At 46.5% G+C, this 20,203-nt stretch overlaps 1 protein-coding gene across 3 annotated transcripts in view; it reads right to left on the reverse strand.

Moving 5' to 3' along the window:
* apc2 (APC regulator of WNT signaling pathway 2) overlaps positions 1-20,203 on the reverse strand; it is a 227,767-nt gene that overhangs the window by 49,847 nt on the left and 157,717 nt on the right. The window contains exon 7 of one of the 3 annotated variants that reach the window (XM_072482138.1): positions 13,972-14,049. In XM_072482138.1, coding sequence (XP_072338239.1) covers positions 13,972-14,049 — 78 coding nt within the window. Of the gene's footprint in view, positions 1-1,455; positions 1,931-13,971; positions 14,050-20,203 lie in introns of those variants that run through there. The other 2 variants (XM_072482140.1, XM_072482139.1) reach the window with 2 other exon arrangements.

Consider the following 20,203-nt stretch of genomic DNA (forward strand, 5'->3'; position numbering starts at 1 on the left):
GCTGTTAGATGTAGCACTTGGGGGGGGGGGGGGGGCGAAGGGGATCAAAGGATATGGAGGGGGAAGTGGGAACAAGTTACTAAGTTACTGGGGGGCGGAGGATGTAACGCTGAAGTTCTTGCTCCTAATCACAGAGGTGAAGAGAAAGGGATTATGTTTCTCTGTGATGCCTCCATGGTTAAATAGCCTACTGACACTCGGCACCACGTCGCTCAAGGGTAGCCCTTTGTGAAAAGTACTGAGTAACCATCGCAGCCTTGGAACAAGCAAAGAAAGCAAAACAATTGAGAATAGTTCTCCATACAGTGACTCCCCAATCTCTGCTCTCTATCCTGGGGAGTTTCTGTTTGCCTTGAAGGCAATTCCTCTTGTCACACAGGATGGTGGGCAAATCCTTGTCGCCAGACAACCTGTCAATGGCAGGTTGAAGCTCTGTGTGGGTAGAGGCCTGCGGTTTACCTGCCCGCCCTCCTGAACAATGTCCACAGGCAGTGCCGGAACAAGCAGAAATAAAACGAGCTTTAATCATGGGTAAGGTAGACAGAACAAAAGGAGGTCATTTAAAAAAAAATGGCATTTAAAAAGAAGACATTTAAAATGGCATTTGAAAGAAGGCATTTAAAAAGGAACATTTTATTAAAGGACGTTTAAAAAAGAGGAATTAAGAAATCTGGCTTCGGGTCAGATCTGAATTGTTGCAGTGTGTAAGTCAAATATTGCCTGCTTTTCATTATGTATGAGCAAGTGTCAAGACGTGTACAGGGACAATCGTAAAATGCATTGCTCCTTCTTCAAGATGGTGTTAAATGTGCAAGAGGAGACGAGTACGCTGTAGTCACTGCGTGTACTAGACAATAGACTAAGAATGAATGCGGAACAAGAACAGAATGGGGAAATGGGCAGAATTATGCAGCACAGCTCATGTCTGCATCATGAATTTGATTTAATAGGGACACACGGAATTTGATCTGGCACACTGACTGAATCCACCCACAGGGCAAGCATGCGTGTCTCTGCTGTCGAGCACCTTTCAAACCAAAAAGGACGACAGGCGAGGAGAAAAATATGTGATTAAATGCGAAATCCTTAAATGCAAATGGCAGAGAGACTCATCACCCTCCTCGTCCATCATTTCATAAATCCTTTGCATTTGACAGGACCTGAATGAAAAACAACATTATGCAGACAATGTTTCCTCAGGGTTATGCTAATGTCGTAGGATGCAAGGCAAATGATACCTATGATATTAAATTGTTGACAAACCATGGTATTCGGAGGAAAAGTATTCGGAAACATAGAACCATGTCAGGCATCCATGAAAAGGTATCTGGACGAAACGTTTGTTGATGTTTAACAAAGGAAAGGTACAGCCCTAGTCAGCCACTGCTTATTAGTATGCAGCTGAAGCTGCATGTTTGGTACACCCTGGAGGACTGTACAATTTGAAATTCCTACCTGACTCACCTCATGGGAGTGCGGGATGGATTCCGACATCCCCTGTCCTAGTTTTCAGCACCATGTGACCCTGTCTCCGGTTCTCCGAGCTTTCAAGACGAACATCTCCCCGACCGAGCCTTACAGAAGCCCGTCTACCGGGTCAGAGGCACATTCACTCAGACACCACGCCAGCCTTCCAACAAGAAGAGAAAAACACACCAGTCTTCCCAAGAATGAAAATGGCTGCGTCCCCCCCCCGGTCGTACAGGGGAGGGGGGGGAGGTGGCGTGTAGAACCCACGCGGCAACAGAACGCACAATCGAGAGGCCGGGTAGAAATCTCCGCTGAGGCTCCTTTTCGCTCGCAGTGCAAATCCCTCAGCTTTCACACAATTCTGGCACAATATTCACGATGACAGCCGAAGAAGAGAGAGAGGGGGGGGGGAGAGAGAGAGAGAGAGAGAGAGAGAACAGCCACTGCCTGACTGCTACATCCCTGATGTCATCCCAACGCCCAATCACCAAGCAAGCAGTTAATCTTTTCACAACTACCTTTTCTTTTCACCCTAGCAACACCGGGTGAAAAGCAAGGTCTGGAAAATGTGGTGACTTCAGAGGTATTCTTCTTCAATATTTTCATATTCTCTTTGCACATTTGCAATGCAAATGCAGTCTTCCTCAGCAGCAACGCCTCTTTGATGCTTTTTCAGCATCTGTGCATTTCCCACCGTGGAAATCACTCCCAGCGCCAGTTGGTAAAATATTCAGTGTTTGAAATTTGCATTGAGGGGATCCAGTGGTATTCATTCCCTTGTGAGGAGAGAGGGAATGTAAAATTGTTCTTAGAACAAAACATTACATTCAGAAACAATTCTGGAGACTTAAAGGTGTTTGACATTTTATTGTGTCTTTGCAATGCTGAAGGACTGATTTTAAAAAATGTCTCTGTTGTGTCAAGCCTGTGAAAAATAAATTGCTGCTGATTCATATAACGGGTTCCTAATGTAGGAGAAAACAGGCAAAATATTCCCATCAGTCGTAATGAATATATTCAATTATTTCTTCCTCTACACTTCTTCCCATCGCTTTTGGGGTGATGGTCCATAGGGACCAGGAATATTATGATGCCAGTCATGGCTGACAGTCATGACGGGGAGTAGCAACAGACTATTCAAACACAGGAGGCATCACAGTCAAGGGCAGTACTGTTCTCAGGCACCGGCCTTCCAGGGTCCAACTGCAGTGAGGAGCCTGGATGCACTGCTTGGGAGGGTGGAGGAGGCAGGTTCAATCGAGGCATTCAAGAGGCCAATGGATGATAATTTGAATAGAAACGAGGTGCAGGGGTCCGGGCCAAAGGCAGGGGAATGGCAATTAGCCATCATGCTCGTTTGGAGAGCCGGTGCAGACACGATGGGCCGAATGGCCTCCTTCTGCACCGTAACAATTCTGAGATTCCGTGATTTTCCTTCTCCCAAACCCATGGGCATGCAGTTGGGGCCTCCAATCCCCTGGGAGACTCCCATGAGTGCTGTTCTGTCTGGCCCCTGTTTGTGGGGACTGGTGCTGAACGGCGCTCGCCCGAGGTCTCTGAGGCAAAGGGGGATGAATCCCAAAGCCTCAGTACCTCGGGAATCTGCACATTAGAGTGAGGCTAGCTGCCTCGCTCGAACATGCAGATTTGCCAAAAAGAACTCAACGCCTCGCGAGATCGTCTTGCATCTGACAAGGTGTGGGGAGCGAAGTCTCTCGGCTTTTATTGGCCACACAGTGCCGCGGAAAGCTGCTTTTCTAGCGTGGCCATTGGATCGTGCCCAAGCTCTACAGTCCCCAATAAATTTAACCCATTCATTCAATCCATGATAGATTTAGGGCTAGATCCTCCGTTCTGGAGACAAAGTGCCCCTGCAGACATAGAATCGCTCGAGGTCTCCGCTGGCACTTGGCGTGCTGGTCAGGAGTGATCCCCTCTATATTTCCGGTGCTCTTGTTTCCTCCCACAGTGCAAAGATGCGCAGGTTAGGTGGGGTTATTGGGATAGGAAGGGGGAGTGGGCTTAGGCAGGGTGCTCCTTCAGAGGGTCAGTGCAGACTTGACAGGCCGAATGGCCTCCTTCTGCACTGTAGGAATTCTATGGACATAGACATAGACATAGAACATTACAGCGTAGTACAGGCCCTTTGGCCCTCGATGTTGCGCCGACCTGTGAAACCACTCTAAAGCCCATCTACACTACTCCCTTATCGTCCATATGTCTATCCAATGACCATTTGAATGCCCTTAGTGTTGGCAAGTCCACTACTGTTGCAGGCAGGGCATTCCACGCCCTTACTACTCTCTGAGTAAAGAACCTACCTCTGACATCTGTCTTACATCTATCTCCCCTCAATTTAAAGCTATGTCCCCTCGTGCTAGACATCACCATCCGAGGAAGAAGGTTCTCACTGTCCACCCTAACCAATCCTCTGATCATCTTGTATGCCTCAATTAAGTCACCTCTTAACCTGCTTCTCTCTAACAAAAACAGCCTCAAGTCCCTCAGCCTTTCCTCATAAGATCTTCCCTCCATACCAGGCAACATTCTGGTAAATCTCCTCTGCATCCTTTCCAATGCTTCCACATCCTTCCTATAATGCGGCGACCAGAATTGCACGCAATACTCCAACTGCAGCCGCACCAGAGTTTTGTACAGCTGCAACGTGACCTCATGGCTCCGAAACTCAATCCTCTACCAATAAAAGCTAACACACCGTACGCCTTCTTAACAACCCTCTCAACCTGGGTGGTAACTTTCAGGGATCTATGTACATGGACACCAAGATCTCTCTGCTCATCCACACTACCAAGAATCTTACCATTAGCCCAGTACTCTGTCTTCCTGTTATTCCTTCCAAAATGAATCACCTCACACTTTTCTGCATTAAACTCCATTTGCCACCTCTCAGCCCAGAGTTGCAGCTTATCTATGTCCCTCTGTAACTTGTAACACCCTTCCGCACTGTCCACAACTCCACCGACTTTCGTGCCATCTACAAATTTACTCACCCATCGTTCTACACCCTCCTCCAGGTCATTTATAAAAATGACAAACAGCAGTGGCCCCAAAACAGATCCTTGTGGTACACCACTAGTAACTGGACTCCAGTCTGAACATTTCCCATCAACCACCACCCTTTGTCTTCTTCCAGCTAGCCAATTTCTGATCCAAACTGCTAAATCACCCTGAATCCATTGCCTCCGTATTTTCTGCAGTAGCCTACCGTGGGGAACCTTATCAAACGCTTTACTGAAATCCATATACACCACATCAACTGCTTTACCCTCATCCACCTGTTTGGTCACCTTCTCAAAGAACTCAATAAGGTTTGTGAGGCACGACCTACCCTTCACAAAACCGTGTTGACTATCTCTAATCAAATTATTACTTTCCAGATGATTATACATCCTATCTCTTATAAACCTTTCCAAGATTTTGCCCACAACAGAAGTAAGGCTCACTGGTCTATAGTTACCGGGGTTGTCTCTACCCCCCTTCTTGAACAAGGGGACAACATTTGCTATCCTCCAGTCTTCTGGCACTATTCCTGTAGACAAAGATGACTTAAAGATCAAAGCCAAAGGCTCAGCAATCTCCTCCCTAGCTTCCCAGAGAATCCTAGGATAAATCCCATCCAGCCCAGGGGACTTATCTATTTTCACACTTTCCAGAATTGCTAACACCTCCTCCTTATGAACTCCAAACCCTTCTAGTCTAGTAGCCTGAATCTCAGTATTCTCCTCGACTACATTGTCTTTTTCCTGTGTGAGTACTGACGAAAAATATTCATTTAGCACCTCTCCTATCTCCTCGGACTCCAAGCACAACTTCCCACTACTGTCCTTGACTGGCCCTACTCTTACCCTAGTCATTTGTTTATTCCTGACATATCTATAGAAAGCTTTAGGGTTATCCTTGATCCTACCTGCCAAAGACTTCTCATGTCCCGTCCTGGCTCTTCTTAGCTCTCTCTTTAGGTCCTTCCTAGCTAACTTGTAACTCTCGAGCGTCCTAACTGAACCTTCATGTCTCATCTCTACATGATTTTATTTCAATCTGACAATAGATTTTCCCAGCCTCTGAGAGGGTTCTGGAGACATATCCTATCGGTCTTTCAGACCTATCATCTAAGAAGACAATTCACACCTCTTTAACCTGTGGTTATCCCTCTCTCCAGTTGCTCCGTCTGGACCTGTAAAGACTTAATTACATGCAAAGACTCGCATTCAAAGTATCGTCTTGCATCTTTGACTTTGTCTATATATATGTTTCTGGAACCCACTTCTTCATTCACCCGAGGAAGGAGATGTGCCCTGAAAGCTAGTGATTCGAAACAAACCTGTTGGACTTTAACCTGGTGTTTAAGACTTCTTACTGTGCTCAGCCCAGTCCAACGCCGGCATCTCCACATCATCTTTATTAATTCTAGCAGGCCTCCTCGTTTTATTTGAAAAATTTCTGATCAATTTAAATTAATTTCTATGAGCCAGTCGCGGCCCAGTAGATGTGGTCCTCGACTTGATACGGCTTATGTTTCACTGGTACGGTGCTAGCATCCGTGATCATGATGGCCTCTCCCATATAGGTCGGCAATTGTGCTGATGTAATCCTTAAACCCAAAGGCTGAACCTCTTCTCGCAAGTACCTGTGCGTGTGTGTTTCCCTAATACAGGAATAGACACTCCCGTGTCTACTTCCATCTCTATAGGTTTACTATTAACCAAAAGCACCATTGTAAAGGGGGCTACCTTGTCCATTTTCATGTTGTTCAGAGAATGGACGCTCAAATCATTTGTAGGGAAATCTACACCGCGTATTTGCGATGTGCTACTGCCTTTAGCACTGAGTAGGTTGGTTTGCTCATTCACTGGTACGTCGAGTGCCCCTTCCTGTGCTCTGAGAAGCATTCTGCTTCCTTAAATCTGCAAGTGGCTGGGGAGGTGTTACCCCTGCACCGGTAACACTCTGCATTGATCCTTGGTGCTACCTTCACTCCTCTAAATCTTCTGACTCTGTTTGCTCCTTCCTGTTTAAAACTAGCACCTTCACTTTTGACGTCATTGTTGACTGCAGTTTCCCGCCCTAACTGATGTACTCCACCGCCATTTTGCGAACTCTAAAGCTCCTGTTCTCCCTTCTCAGCGCTCTCCATCACTAGCACTACCTCCAGCGCCTTTTTTAAATTGAAATCTGCCTCTGCTAACAGCTTTCTCTGGATGGCCTCATTAATGAATCCACAAACTAAGCGATCTCACAGCCTATCGTTCAGGGTGGCCCAATGTCATAGTGTTCTGCAATTTGCCTTAGTTTCATAACACAGGTCGCAATGGCCTCCCCTGGGGCTCTCTCCATGGAAGTGCTGCAGGTTGATTGAGGACTTTGGGTAATGATGTACCTTCACCCAATCCACTGTCTCCGTGAACAAACTAGAATCGGGCGCGTTCGGGGATGTAAAGCTACAGATTAGACTGTAGGCCTGGGTCCCACACGTGTTTAAAATGATTACCTTCTTCTCCCTGAGCTCCTTTATTCTATTGGTCATAAAATAATGAAGTCGATGTTCTATATACTCTGTCCAATCCTCAATGGATCTAATTGATCAAATAGAAGAATTTCTTCTGTAGGACACTTCTGCTTTGCAACATGACCTCGACCACAACGGGTTCGGTACTCACAGCCTTAGGACCTTATGTCCTCTGCTTTACCCTCGTTGCTAATGTAAAACTTTGGCTCCACAACTAGGTACGAGAAAATGAATGTTTATTTGCAACACACTATCTTACAGAGTCTTGCAGCTTCATGGCTGCCAGTCAGTATCTGGAATCGATACCAGGCAAAAGCCCATCCTACCCCCGTCTAAGATGGTTTTTCTGGGTCATGTGATGCTATCGGCCGATCGTCCCTTAAAGGCACCGGGCACCAGAGCTAGGAGGGAACTGGAAGTAGAGTTTTCCCACTGTACCCTTGGCCCCGAGGTGGGACATGTGCCTTTCTGATCCCCCACCACCCTTTTTTTCCTGGAGGAATGGTGACACTTTCGCATCACCAAGTGCGCAGGGGTCCTCGGATGCAAGCCGAAGACCTGTACTGCCCCCCCCCCCCCACCCCTCTGCCACCACAGCGGCCCATCTGGGACCATCGTGACCTGAAGGACCTGATCTTGTCGGCCTGGACCTCAACTGCAGAGTTGAGCAGGGAGTGAGCCTGCTCTAGGACAGGAATTCTTACAGTTCTGTGCCTAGATAGGAGCAACATAGGTCCTGGGGAAAAGCTGTCCTATCCTATTCTTTGATACTCTGCAGCACCCCCTAAATAAAGACTTGAATTATGTGGCACCTTAGATGAGCTTAAGACATTGCAAGTTGTCATGATATGCAGACACACACATAATGATATACAGACAAGCAGCTAATGGACACAGAGAACAGGACATGACCAATAAGCAGGCAGGACACTCAGGGGTGGGATCTGACTATAAAAGACACGAGACACTCACACTCCGCCTCTTTCCGCTGAGGAACATCTAGAGAGTCAGTCAAGGGTGTTGTTACAATCTCACACCTCCACCACGTGGCTAAGAGCTAGTCTGGTTCAGTCAGACAGAGTAACCACACTTAAGTTAGCAGAGAGTCGAACTCACAGAGAACTGTGCTAACTGTGCTATTAGTTCAATAAACCTGATTGAACTAACTTCAAGGTCTGGAGTATCTTTCTGATCTCAGCTGCATCCAGTTGCAGCCTGTGTTAGACCAGTGTACCTAACACGACACAAGTAATTTTGAAATGTGCTCACTGCTATAATGTAGGAAGTGTAGGGGCTGTCAAACTTGCAAAGAGTGTACTTTCCCAAAACAGTAATGTGGTCATGACCAGATAACCTCTTGTGTTGGGGATAATTTGCCTGGATACCAGGAAAAACTCTTCTTCAGCCTAGGTTTTCTGCTCAGGTGTCTGAACAGGGACGAGAATCAGAGGCATAAGTGGCACCTCTGAACCACATGTACTGCAGTCCCAGACAGGACCATCCAACTCGGCAGAGATCAGGTTTGCAAGCTGAGATCTTTATAACATACAGCACACATAGCAATCCACTAAACAGCGGTTAGCACTGCTGCCTCGCGGTGACAAGGACCTGGGTTCGATCCCGGCCCCGGATCACCGTCCATGTGGAGTTTGCACATTCTCCTCGTGTCTGCGTGGGTCTTACCCCCACAACCCATAGATGTGCAGGTTAGGTGGATTACCCATGCTAAATTGTCCCTCAATTGGAAAAGAATTGGGTACTCTAAATTTATAGGGGAAAAAAGGAATCCAGTAAAACCCGAAGAGGTTGACAAATGGCCTGTATTGGGGGAGACCTAATAGAAGTATCCAAAATATTGAGGAGTTTTTAAGAGGAAAGTGGGGCAAAACTGGTAAGTGGGACATTAACCGAAGGTCAGAAATATAAACCAATTGGCAAAGGGTCAAGAGTGGGAACAAGGAGAAATTATTTCACAGATTTGCTTTTTTTTCCCTGGGAAAACTGAAACCTAATGGCCTTACATATGCGGAGCTGTCACAAGCTAGTATTAGCAGCAGTCAGTCACGTTTAGATTCAAGTCCCCTTACCCACATTCTCAAATCGAAATTATGTTTTAAAAGCTCATAAGTTGGATGAAATCATTTGTCACAAGATCGCACAGGCCAGTCTTTTAGTGGATAGCGAGTAAGGAACACGGCTCGCTGTTTGCCATTTGCTGCCCTTACAGCTGCCCACAAACTTTTTGTGGGTTTTTGGAGGATAATTCCCTGTCCCTGGGGGGTCAGGAGGAGGTCATTCAGCTTTTCAAGCCTGCTCCACTCTTTATTGAGGTCTTGGGCCGATCTGTATCAGAACTCTATCCATCGCTTTGGCTGTGTGTCCTATACTTTTTGCGACCAATGCTCTATTATGGACGGGCAACAAATGTTGGGTTTAACTTGACCCCTCCCCCTCACCTCACTGGTGAGGAGTGCTAAATCCAGCCCAGGATGTGTGTGAGAGATGGTCTGATTTATTTTTCTTCTTCACTGTGAGGATGGATCAGTGGAGGCCAGGATTCGCTGGCATTCCCTAATTATCCCTGAGAAGGTGAATACAACTGAGTGACTTGCCAGACCATTCCAGAGAACAGTCAAGAGTCAACCGCTTTGCTATGGGGGCTGGAATCACATGTCGGACTTGCCAAAAGGAGACTGGTGAACTTGGTGGGTTTTCACAATGTTGGAGGGCATTTTCTGATACAGGACTATAGATATAATTTATAGGTGGCTCTGTAACTACATTTGTGCTCCTATATTACTTTTGAATAGTTCTGATGAGACAAAAGGTACTCATTGGCTTAGATGCCTGTTTAGAAGAGGCAACTTGTAGAAATAGATGGTGTATATACAATGCTTGTTAATATCAGAAAGGACACAAAATGCCTGTTAGCTATTAAAGCAATACTAAAGACACAAAATGGCCGAACTAGCCACATTCCTGAACAATAAGTTACAAACTGTGTAAACTACCTCATGAGAACCTAGGGAGAATCTCAACAGCTGCTGATAACAGCGTCACAGAACAAGGAATGCAATGTATAAGCTCTAGGTCCCCCGCTGTAGACAGGACATATCCTTGTGTTAGATTTGAATGACTTCTGCATGAAGTTAGGGGCAGGTAGGACAACACCCACTTTAACCATATATGTGATAACTGGGATGCTAAGAATATTGATTGACTCCATGGAATGGATTGTAACGCGAATATAGTTGATTGATTGTATGTAAATGAGAATACAACTAATTCCGCCCCTTGAATCTGTATATTAACCCAATGCGAACCTTAGCTCAAGTGAGAAAGAAGATTGCGAGACTGCGTAGTCTCCAAATCTTTCTCCCAGATCTGAAATAATAAACTGCTTCTTTATACTCATCCTCAGGCCTTCGTGCGAATATTTTTGCCTCTAACAACAACAATCCAATAGTTTCATGGCCGCCATTGCTGATACTAGAGTTTAAATTCCAGATTTGGGCAGCACGGTGGCACAGTGGTCAGCACTGTGCTGCCTCACAGCGCCAGGGTCCCGGGCTCGATTCTGGCCTTGTGAGACTGTCTGTGTGGAGTTTGCATGTCCTCCACATGTCTGTGTGGGTTTCCTCCGGATTCTCCAGTTTCCTCCCACAGTCCAAATATGTGCAGGCGAGGTGGATTGGCCATGCTGAATTGCCCCTCAGTGTCCAAAGATGTATAGGTTAGGTTGCGGGATTGCAGAAATGGTGTGGGGGAGTAGGTTTAGGTAAGCTGCCTTTTCAGAGTGTCAGAGCAGACTTGATAGGCTGAACAGCCTCCTTCCGTACTGCAGGGATTTTATTTAATTGATTGAGTCTGAGCTGTCTTGCTGCTATGATGAGATTTGAACTCATGTTACTCACATAGTCCAGGCCTTCTGCATTATTAATCTAGTCTCATAACACCCCTAACCTCACCAATAGCGACTTAGGGCAACAATGCCACGTGAATTGACTCCGTGGAGTACGGTTCAAAATGGGAATGAAAACATCTCTTTGTTACCAATGCAGATATTTAAGGACAGATCAGTAGCTGATTAAAATTAGCTGAATGAAAGTCCCAGATGACCATAGGCTGCTTTCCCCTTTGAGGGAGGGAGCTGACTGGAGGTGATTTAACCTGAGGGTCACCGCACCTCAGGCGAGGGGTGAGGTTGAGGAGATGGGGCCTTCATGAATAACCTCAGCTGGCATGGGAATTGAACCCACGCTATTGCTGTCTCTCCGCATCACGAAACAGCTGTATGGTCAACAGAGCCAACGGCCATTCCTGAATAATACACATGTAACAATCATGTCTGTCTAATTATTCAATGGCAAATAAATCATTTAATCTAAATTTCTCTGTTTGTCTCTGACCTGTTACGTTTGTCGTTTTTTTTGAGCCTATGTTTCTCACACTTAAACGAGGAAAAGTTATTTATGTAGCGATGGAGTAGGACTCTACAGATGCTTCAGGAAACTTGCAGCCTCTAAAGATTCTTCAAGTTGTGATAACTCTTCTTTTGAAAAGATAAACAATCACTATCATTCATAATTTCAATATGCAAATGACTCTATGCAAATAGTTTCTGTTTATCTTTATTGTCACAAGTAGGCTTACATTAACACTGCAATGAAGTTACTGTAAAAATCCCGTAGTCTCCACACTTCGGCGCCTGTTCGGGTACAGGGAGGGAGAATTCAGAATGTCCAATTCACCTAACAGCACGTCTTTCGGGACTTGTGGGTGGAAACCGGAGCACCCGGAGGAAACCCACACAGACACGGGGAGAACGTGCAAACTCCGCGCAGACAGTGGCCCAAGCCGGGAATCGAACCTTGCACCCTGGCGTTGGAAGCAACAGTGTTAACCACCTCACCTTTCCCAAATAACAATGGTGGACTGGAGACAAATTCCTGGGATTTTGCTTGAGCATCCTTGATTCCCCTAACCTCACCACTGGCAGCCCTACTTAAAGCTGCCTTGGGCCTTACTACCTCCGTAAAACTCTCCACCTCTATTTCACATTTGTAAAACAGCAATTCCCAAACCAGCGGTTTGCGGCCCCCGTTGTGGGGGGTGGAGTGTGGAGGGGGAGGGCGATCACAGAACCAGCAGATGAGGTCCTCCTCTGAGAATGTGCCTTGCACTGGCACCGAGGCCCAGATAGCGGAATCTGGAACCTGGAGCATGTTTGTGAAGTTTAAGCGTGAATGTGACCTGTCCCTTTGAGGTCACGACTGCGAAACAATCCAGCTAAATGTAGCTGCTTGTAAGTTAGCAAGGCCGATTACTTGTAAATTTTAGGCAGCGGTTCAAAGTCAGGGATGTAGTAACTAACTTGCCATCTTTCCCCTCTTTAAGTTTGTTTTTCCTCTGTAACAAAGTGCCATTCCTGAAGTATAATGAAGTATGCAGAGAACTTGTAACTATCAGGGCCAATGAAGCAGAGGAGGAGATATATCACATTTTTCAAATGACGAAGAATTTCAATAAAATGCATTGGGAGAGATTAATACTCAAAGTCATAGAGTTGTACAGCACAGAAACAGGCCCCTCGGCCCATCGTGTCTGTGCCGGCCACCAAGCAACTATCCATTCTAACCCAATTTTCCATTACTCGGTCCAAAGCCTTGTATGCTGTGGCATTTCAAGTGTTCATCTAAATGCTTCTTCAGCATTTAGTTAATCTCATAGAATCATAGAAAGGTTACAGCACACAAGGGGGCCATTCGGCCCATCTTGTCCATGCCAGCCCGTGGACAGGTGCTCTTTCTAATCCCACCTTCCTGCACTCGGCCCATTGCCCTGTAGTTTACTCCACTTAAGGTGCAGAACCAGGTACTTTTTAAAAGGGTTTAGGGTCTCTGCCTCCACCACCAAATTCGGGTGGTGAATCCCAGAATCCCACTACGAAAAAGTTCTTCCTCGTGTCCCCTCTACACCTTCTGCCGCTTATCTTGAATCTGGGTCCCCTGGTTCTAGAATTCTCCAGCAAGGGAAACAATTTTATCCTATACACTCTATCTCTTCCCCTCATAATTTTGAACATAATTCTGTTCTTGTGCAAAATAGTCAGGTGGCTCCAAATTTGGTTTTCATTGGTGACTTGCAAGTTCTTTGAATGCTGATTTGTTAATTGTGTTACGGATGCGAAATGCGTGGTCCAGAAATTTGCATTAGGTACTGTGAATCACCTGAAAAATGGCTGACAAGAAATGCTCTTGTTACCTAAATGTTTCGTCCTGCACCCATCAGGTTAGTTCACAAGAAATTACCAACCTAAAACAGGCAAACAACCATTCCGTGCTGCATGAGAATAGAGTGCTCGTTGTAGTATCATGCAGGATGTCTCAGGCAGTATAAATTGTTGTTCCCTCGTTAGGAGTTAATTTCTTGCGAGCTGTTCTGATGAGTGTAAGATGAAAAACTTCAACAGTATTTCTCTTTTTCAGCAATACTCAAGTTCTGTACTGCTGAACGACCAAATGCACAAGCAAAAAGATTTATGTTCTGGTGGAAGTGGGGAAGGGAATGCAATTGTAACTGGACAAAAAAACACTTCACAGCACTGAATGTTTCCCTGCACAAACTCAGCCATGCGGGTTAACTCCCCGAGTCACAGGAAACAAATATAAGTGTACTTCACATTGCATCTTATCCAACTCTTCATTACGCATCATCTTAAGATAACAATGGAACTAAAAATATGATGCCACTTAAGATTTTTGCGACTCTCACAAAGTATAATCCAATGAAGAATGTATTCAGTGAATTGAATATTGCAACCAGTCTCGCGATTTAGCCTTTGGGGCAGAAACTTGAGGTCAGATAGACCTTCGATTGAATTAAACAGACTTGCCCTTTAGGGGTATTTTTTAGCATCTAGTTATTACTTTGTAACAGGCTATATAAAATGTGGCAATGCCTTTGAACCTGACCTGTGCCTCTTTCTGATGTGCCTTCTGCTCGAACTGAAGAATTTCCTTTTCAATCTGTTGGATCCGGTTAATTCGCATCTGTCAGGGGGAAAAAAAACAGTACAAAGCAATGAGCTTGTTTCTTCAATGCGCCACTGGTGTGAGGCCAGAGAGTTTGAGCAAGCAATTTCTCGCCCATTCTGCGTTACTTGGTCTCAGCTGGGGTAACAGTACAATTATTGTCCTCAGTTACAACCGGCCTTCGACTACGGAGGGAAATATCAGCCAGAGTTCACGCTCTTAGTTACCATAGTAACATAGCTACCATGCATCCGAACATCCACCCAAGACAAAACTGCATTGGGAAGTGCAAGCCATGCAATAAAACCATGAATGGCAGTGTAGCTCGCCAAGTACTGTGGCTACATGAGCAGGTCGGAGGCTGCGGGTTCTGCGGTGAGTAACTCACCTGGCTCCCAAAGCCTGTCCACCATCTGCAAGGCACAAGTCAGGAATGTGACGGAATCCTCTCTACTTGCCAGCTCCAATAACGCTCAAGAAACCCAACACCATCCAGGACAAAACAATCCGCTTAACCAATAGCCCATCCACCAATGACTCCCTCCATCACTAATGCACAGTGGTGGCAATACGCACCATCGCCAAGGCTTCATTGACCTTGCACACCTGAGGCCTCTATCGCCTCAACGGACAGCAGATGCATGGGACACGATTGCATTCAGCGTCCCCTCCATTAAATCACACACCTCCCTGACTTGGATTGGATTTGTTTATTGTCACGTCTACCGAGGTACAGTGAAAAATATTTTCATTGAGCAGCTCAAACAGATCATTTAGTACATGAAAATAAAAGAAAATAAAAAGAAAATACATAATAGGGCGACACAAGGTACACAATGTATCTTGGAAATATATCGGTTGTTCCTTCACTGTTGCTGGATCAAAAATCCCTCCCAAACAGCTCAGTGGGTATACCTAGGCCTCTGGGACTGCAGTGGTTTAAGAAGGCAGCTCACCACTGTCATAATATACACCAGTATATCATGGTGCAGATACACACACACTGATGGACACACATCAAGACCAATCAACACACACAACACTGCAGCCAATCACCAGTTAGAGCACACGCACTATAAAGACATGGGGCATCAGTTTTCCCGCTCATTCGGGATGCAGCCTCCTACAAAGGCAGAGCTTACAGCTTACAGCACAGGTCCTCACCATGTGCTGAGTGCATAGACTGGGTTGAACAGGCATAGGTCTTTAGTTTAATCTAACATCGTGTTAACCCACAGTGAAAGTATGTTCAACAGTTTATAACTTAATAAAATAGTGTTGTACTATTTTAAGTGTTGGTGGCCTGTATGTGTTCCACGGATCCAGAGCCCCCAACACATCATGATACCAGGAGTTGAGGGATATTAGAACTTCTTAGACCTACCTGCAAGTGATCTGCCTTCCACCAGCATACAGTCATCCTGCAAAATGGACAGCGTCCGCCGCCGCCACTCCCCATCACCTGGGGGCCAACTGGAAGATATTCAATCAACACTTCCAGCTCTACCTGGAAGCCACGGACCGGGAAGATGCCTTGGACACCAAGAAGATCGTTCTCTTCCTACCCACGGCCGGGGAACATGCCATCCACATTTTCAATTCTCTCTCCTTTGCTGATGATGAAGATAAATCAAAATTCAAGACGGTCCTCTTCAAGTTTGACACTCACTGCAACATAGAGGTGAATGAAAGTTTCGAGCGCTATGTATTCCAACAGCGTTTGCAGGGTAAGGATGAACCTTCCCAGTCCTTTCTCACCCACCTCCGCATCCTTGCGCAGTCCTGTAATTACGGGCCCACCTCCGACTCCATGATACGCGACCAGATCGTTTTCGGTGTTCAGTCGGACCCCCTACGCCAGCAGCTCCTCAAGGTAAAGCAGCTCACCCTAGCGACTGCCATCGAAACCTGCGTGCTACACGAACACGCCATTAGTCGGTATTCCCACATCCAAGCGGCTGAAATGGCGCGGCAAGGTCCCCACGAGGCAGAACGGGTCCAAGCAATCGAGCAACTCCAGGGCCTCAGCCTGGATGAGGGCGGCCATTTCGCGCGCTTTTCGCGAACTCCTTGCGCGCTTGTGCGCACCGAACGAGGGGACGGCGACGAACGTACTGTGCAGGCGCGCACCATGTATGGCCGCACTGCGCATGCGCGGTGGCGCAGCGAACGTACTGATGCTACAACGTGCGGCAACTGTGGCTCCGCCCACTTAAAGCGGCAATGCCCTGCCAAATCCCGACAATGCCTGAGATGTGGCAAACTTGGATACTATGCTGCTTTATGCAGATCAGATCAGCCTGCCAATTCGTATCGCTCCGGCCAGACTCGCAGGAATGTCCGGGCTATTTAACCCACGGTCACCGAGTCCGATGCGGACCTACTACCCGCTATTGACACCGAGGACCCGAAGACACCTTTTCGAATCGGTATCGTTACAAAAACAGGGTGTCCCCGAAGCAAAGAATCCAGCCTCTATCGGTATACAGCATCAATCCCGACGATGAGTGGTGTACCACCCTTACGGTCAACCGGTCCCAAATACAATTCCGCCTGGACACTGGTGCCTCTGCCAATCTCATTAACACTGCAATGAAGTTACTGTGAAAAGCCCCTAATCGCCACATTCCGGCGCCTTTTCGGGTACACTGAGAGAGAATTCAGACTTCACAGTGCAGGTTCGATTTCCGCTTGGGTCACTGTCTGTGCGGAGTCTGCACGTTCTCCCCGTATCTGCGTGGGTTTCCTCCGGGTGCTCCGGTTTCCTCCCACAAGTCCCAAAAGACGTGCTTGTTAGGTGAATTGGATATTCTGAACTCTCCCTCCGCATACCCGAACAGGCGTCGGAATGTGGCGACGAGGGGCTTTTCACAGTAACTCCATTGCAGTGTTAATGTAAGCCTACTCGTGACAATAAAGATTATTATTATTGTTGTAAATACTTATTTCTATCTGCGCCAATAATTCATCCATTTTGTTCTGAATGCTGTGAAAATTCCGATTCAGAGCCTTTAACTCAGTCTTTTTATCATTTTATTCAATCTCCTGTTTTACCTGCTGGTGGATTCTTACGTTTGTATTCTCTGTCCCTTCCTGCCACATTCTGATTGTCTTTACCCAAATCTCTACTCTGCTGAGTACCTTGTTGTTACCCTTTGATTTGCTACATCTCCTCTCATGTGATCCTTTCCACAACTATTTAGCTTAAAGCCGACTCTACTGCCCTAGTTGCATGCCTCGCCAGAACACTCTTCCCAGCACGGTTCAGGCGAAGTCCGTCCCAACAAAATAGCTGCCCGTTTCCCCAGTACTGGTGCCATGAATCGAAACCCGTTTCTTCCATACAAGCCATGCATCCATCTCTCTGGTCTTATTTGCCCTATGAACATTTGCTCACAACTCAGGTAATAATGCAGAGATTATTACCTTTGAGGTAATGCTTCTTAATTTAGCCCCTTGCTGCTCCTAATCCCTCATCAGAACCACTTTCCTAATCCTATCTATGTCATTGGTACCAACACGAACCATAACAAGTGGATCCTCCCCCTCCCACGACAGGTTCCTCTCCAGCCCGACGAAGCAGAAGTCTTGAACTCTGGCATTGGACAAGCAGCACAGATGTCTGGCTCACCCTCTCAAGTGCAGGGAATTATGTCTATCCCACGACTATACGGTCCCTTACTGCCAACATACTTCCATTTACTCCTCCCACTTGAACGGCTTCTTTCCCACGATGCCGTGGTCAGTTTTCTTATCCATCCTGCAGTCTCTGCTTTCGTTCCCACAGGCAGCAAGAACTTTAAACCCATTGGACAATTGCATTGGCTGAGCTTCCTCCACTTCTACCTTCTCGATCCCCTTACCTGCCTCATTTGCAGTCATACCTTCCTGCCTCTGACCACTGACCAAATCATAAGATGCTAATCCGAAGGGATTGACCGCCTTCTGGAACAAAGTATCCAGGTAACTTTCCCTGGGGCATCACATTGTTTGCAGCTCTGTCTCGAGCTCAATGAGTCTGAACCACTCACACCTATAATTACTATAGTGCAGAAGGAGGCCATTCGGCCCATTGAGACTGCACCGACCCTCTGAAAGAGCACCATACCTAGGCCCACTCCCCCACCCTATACCCATCATCCCACCTCACCTACACATCTTTGGATGCTTGCGATTTAGCATGGCCAATCCACCTGGGATGCACATCTTTGGACTGTTGGAGAAAAACAGAGCACCCGGAGGAAACCCACGCTGACAGGGGGAGGAACTCCACACACACACCTGAGGCCAGATTTGAACCCGAGTCTCTGGTGCTGTGAGGCAGAACTGCTAAACGGCACGGTCGCACAGTGGTTAGCACTGTTACTTCACAGTGCCAGGGACCCGGGTTCGATTCCCGGCTTGGGTCACTGTCTGCGTGAATCTGCACGTTCTCCCTGTGCCTGCGTGGGTTTCCTCCGGGTGCTCCGGTTTCCTCCCACAAGTCCCGAAAGACGTGCTTGTTAGGTGAATTGGACATTCTGAATTCTCCCTCCGTGTATCCGAACAGGCGCCGGAGTGTGGCGACTAGGGGATTTTCACAGTAACTACTTGTGACAATAATAAAGATTATTATTATTATAATCACTGTGCTAATGTGCCGCCCCTTACTAGTGATGTGTTTGCTCTGAATCATACTGGTGTCCAGTGACTCCCACATTCGGCACATCAGCTGCCCTGACATCTTTATTGTGTCTTAATTAATTTATTATTATTATTTTCTTAATGAATTTATAATTAATGAACCATACTATTCCCAATCAATGTACTCACGCCAGGAAACCTCATCAATGCTAATAAAACTTTACAATTACCAATAAATTACCTGACGCTTGAAAGATAAATGAGCAAAATACGCACCACCCAATCCTGTTTCCTCTTGGGTTGTGGAGGCGAAACCCACGCAAACACAGGGAGAATGTGCAAACTCCACACGGACAGTGACCCAGAGCTGGGATCGAACCTGGGACTTCAGCGCCGTGAGGCCGCAGTGCTAACCTACAGCGCCACCGTGCTGCCCCCCTTCAGGTCTCTTATCGCAGGTTATTGCTGGCAATGTGGACCAAGAATATCTGAGCATCATCGTGGAGATTGTGATGAACTAATTAGAACATTTTCAGTTTGGGAATTTGAAAGTCGCTTGATCTCTCCCTGGCCCCCATCTACTTGTGCAGATCAGTCATAAAACAAGGTAAACCCCAAATTCTTAAATGAATCTGACCAGTGAATAAATGGTGTGTGGCAATTTAACCCGGAAAAATTACGCACTTGATTGAATTTTCCCTTTGTGCGCGTGCCTCGTCAGCTGGGACACAGAGGACTTGCCAACCTCTGTAAAGTCATTCAGAGCCTCCAGCATGTGCACTGTCAAATGCTATCAGTCTATACAAGTGAGCGAACAGTGGATGCACAGATTTAAAACACTGAAGATGGAAACATGAGCACCCTTAAGGCCAATACCCGACCATACGTCAGGGTTTCTTCGTCTCAACTGATTTCTGCCGGTTTTTAACTGAGACAGAAACAGAAATTTTGTGTCTCTGCTTCAGAGGATGTCGACATGGCCATTTTCAAATCGGAGGTCATTCTCTTTTCTGCAAACTAAAAAAGATGGACACTTCTTTGCAGAAAAACGAACTTCTCCTGGACTTTTGTATGAGGAACACGCGCAAATACGCTCAATTCTAAAGCTTGTCAGGTGGCGATGAGACTTCTGTGCCTCTCCAGAAATGATCAAGAATTTGCAGGGTAACTGCTTTCTCTCATTGCTGAGATGCAAGCCCTACAGCCGTCCAATATCTCTGCACGCCTCCAATTATGCCCTCTTGTGCTTTCCAACTTTCATCGCTCCAACGCTGGCGTCTGCGACGTCAGTTGCCGAGGCCCAAAGCCACAGAATTCCCTGGGTAAACCTTTCTACTTCTCTAACTGGCCCGCTTCCTTTAAGATGCTCCTTAAAACCTACCTTTTTAACCAAGCTTGTCCTAATATCTCCCCAAGTGGCTCAGGAGCAAATATATTTTGGTAAAGTTCCTGTGACGCACCCTGGAACATTGTATGGCACCAAGGCATTTTGTAAATATAGTTGCTGTTGGTCTCTTGACTGGAATGATAAGGTAGGAAAAAGGGCAAG

Source organism: Scyliorhinus torazame, chromosome 18 (assembly GCF_047496885.1).
Source record: "Scyliorhinus torazame isolate Kashiwa2021f chromosome 18, sScyTor2.1, whole genome shotgun sequence".
Lineage (NCBI taxonomy): Eukaryota > Metazoa > Chordata > Chondrichthyes > Carcharhiniformes > Scyliorhinidae > Scyliorhinus > Scyliorhinus torazame.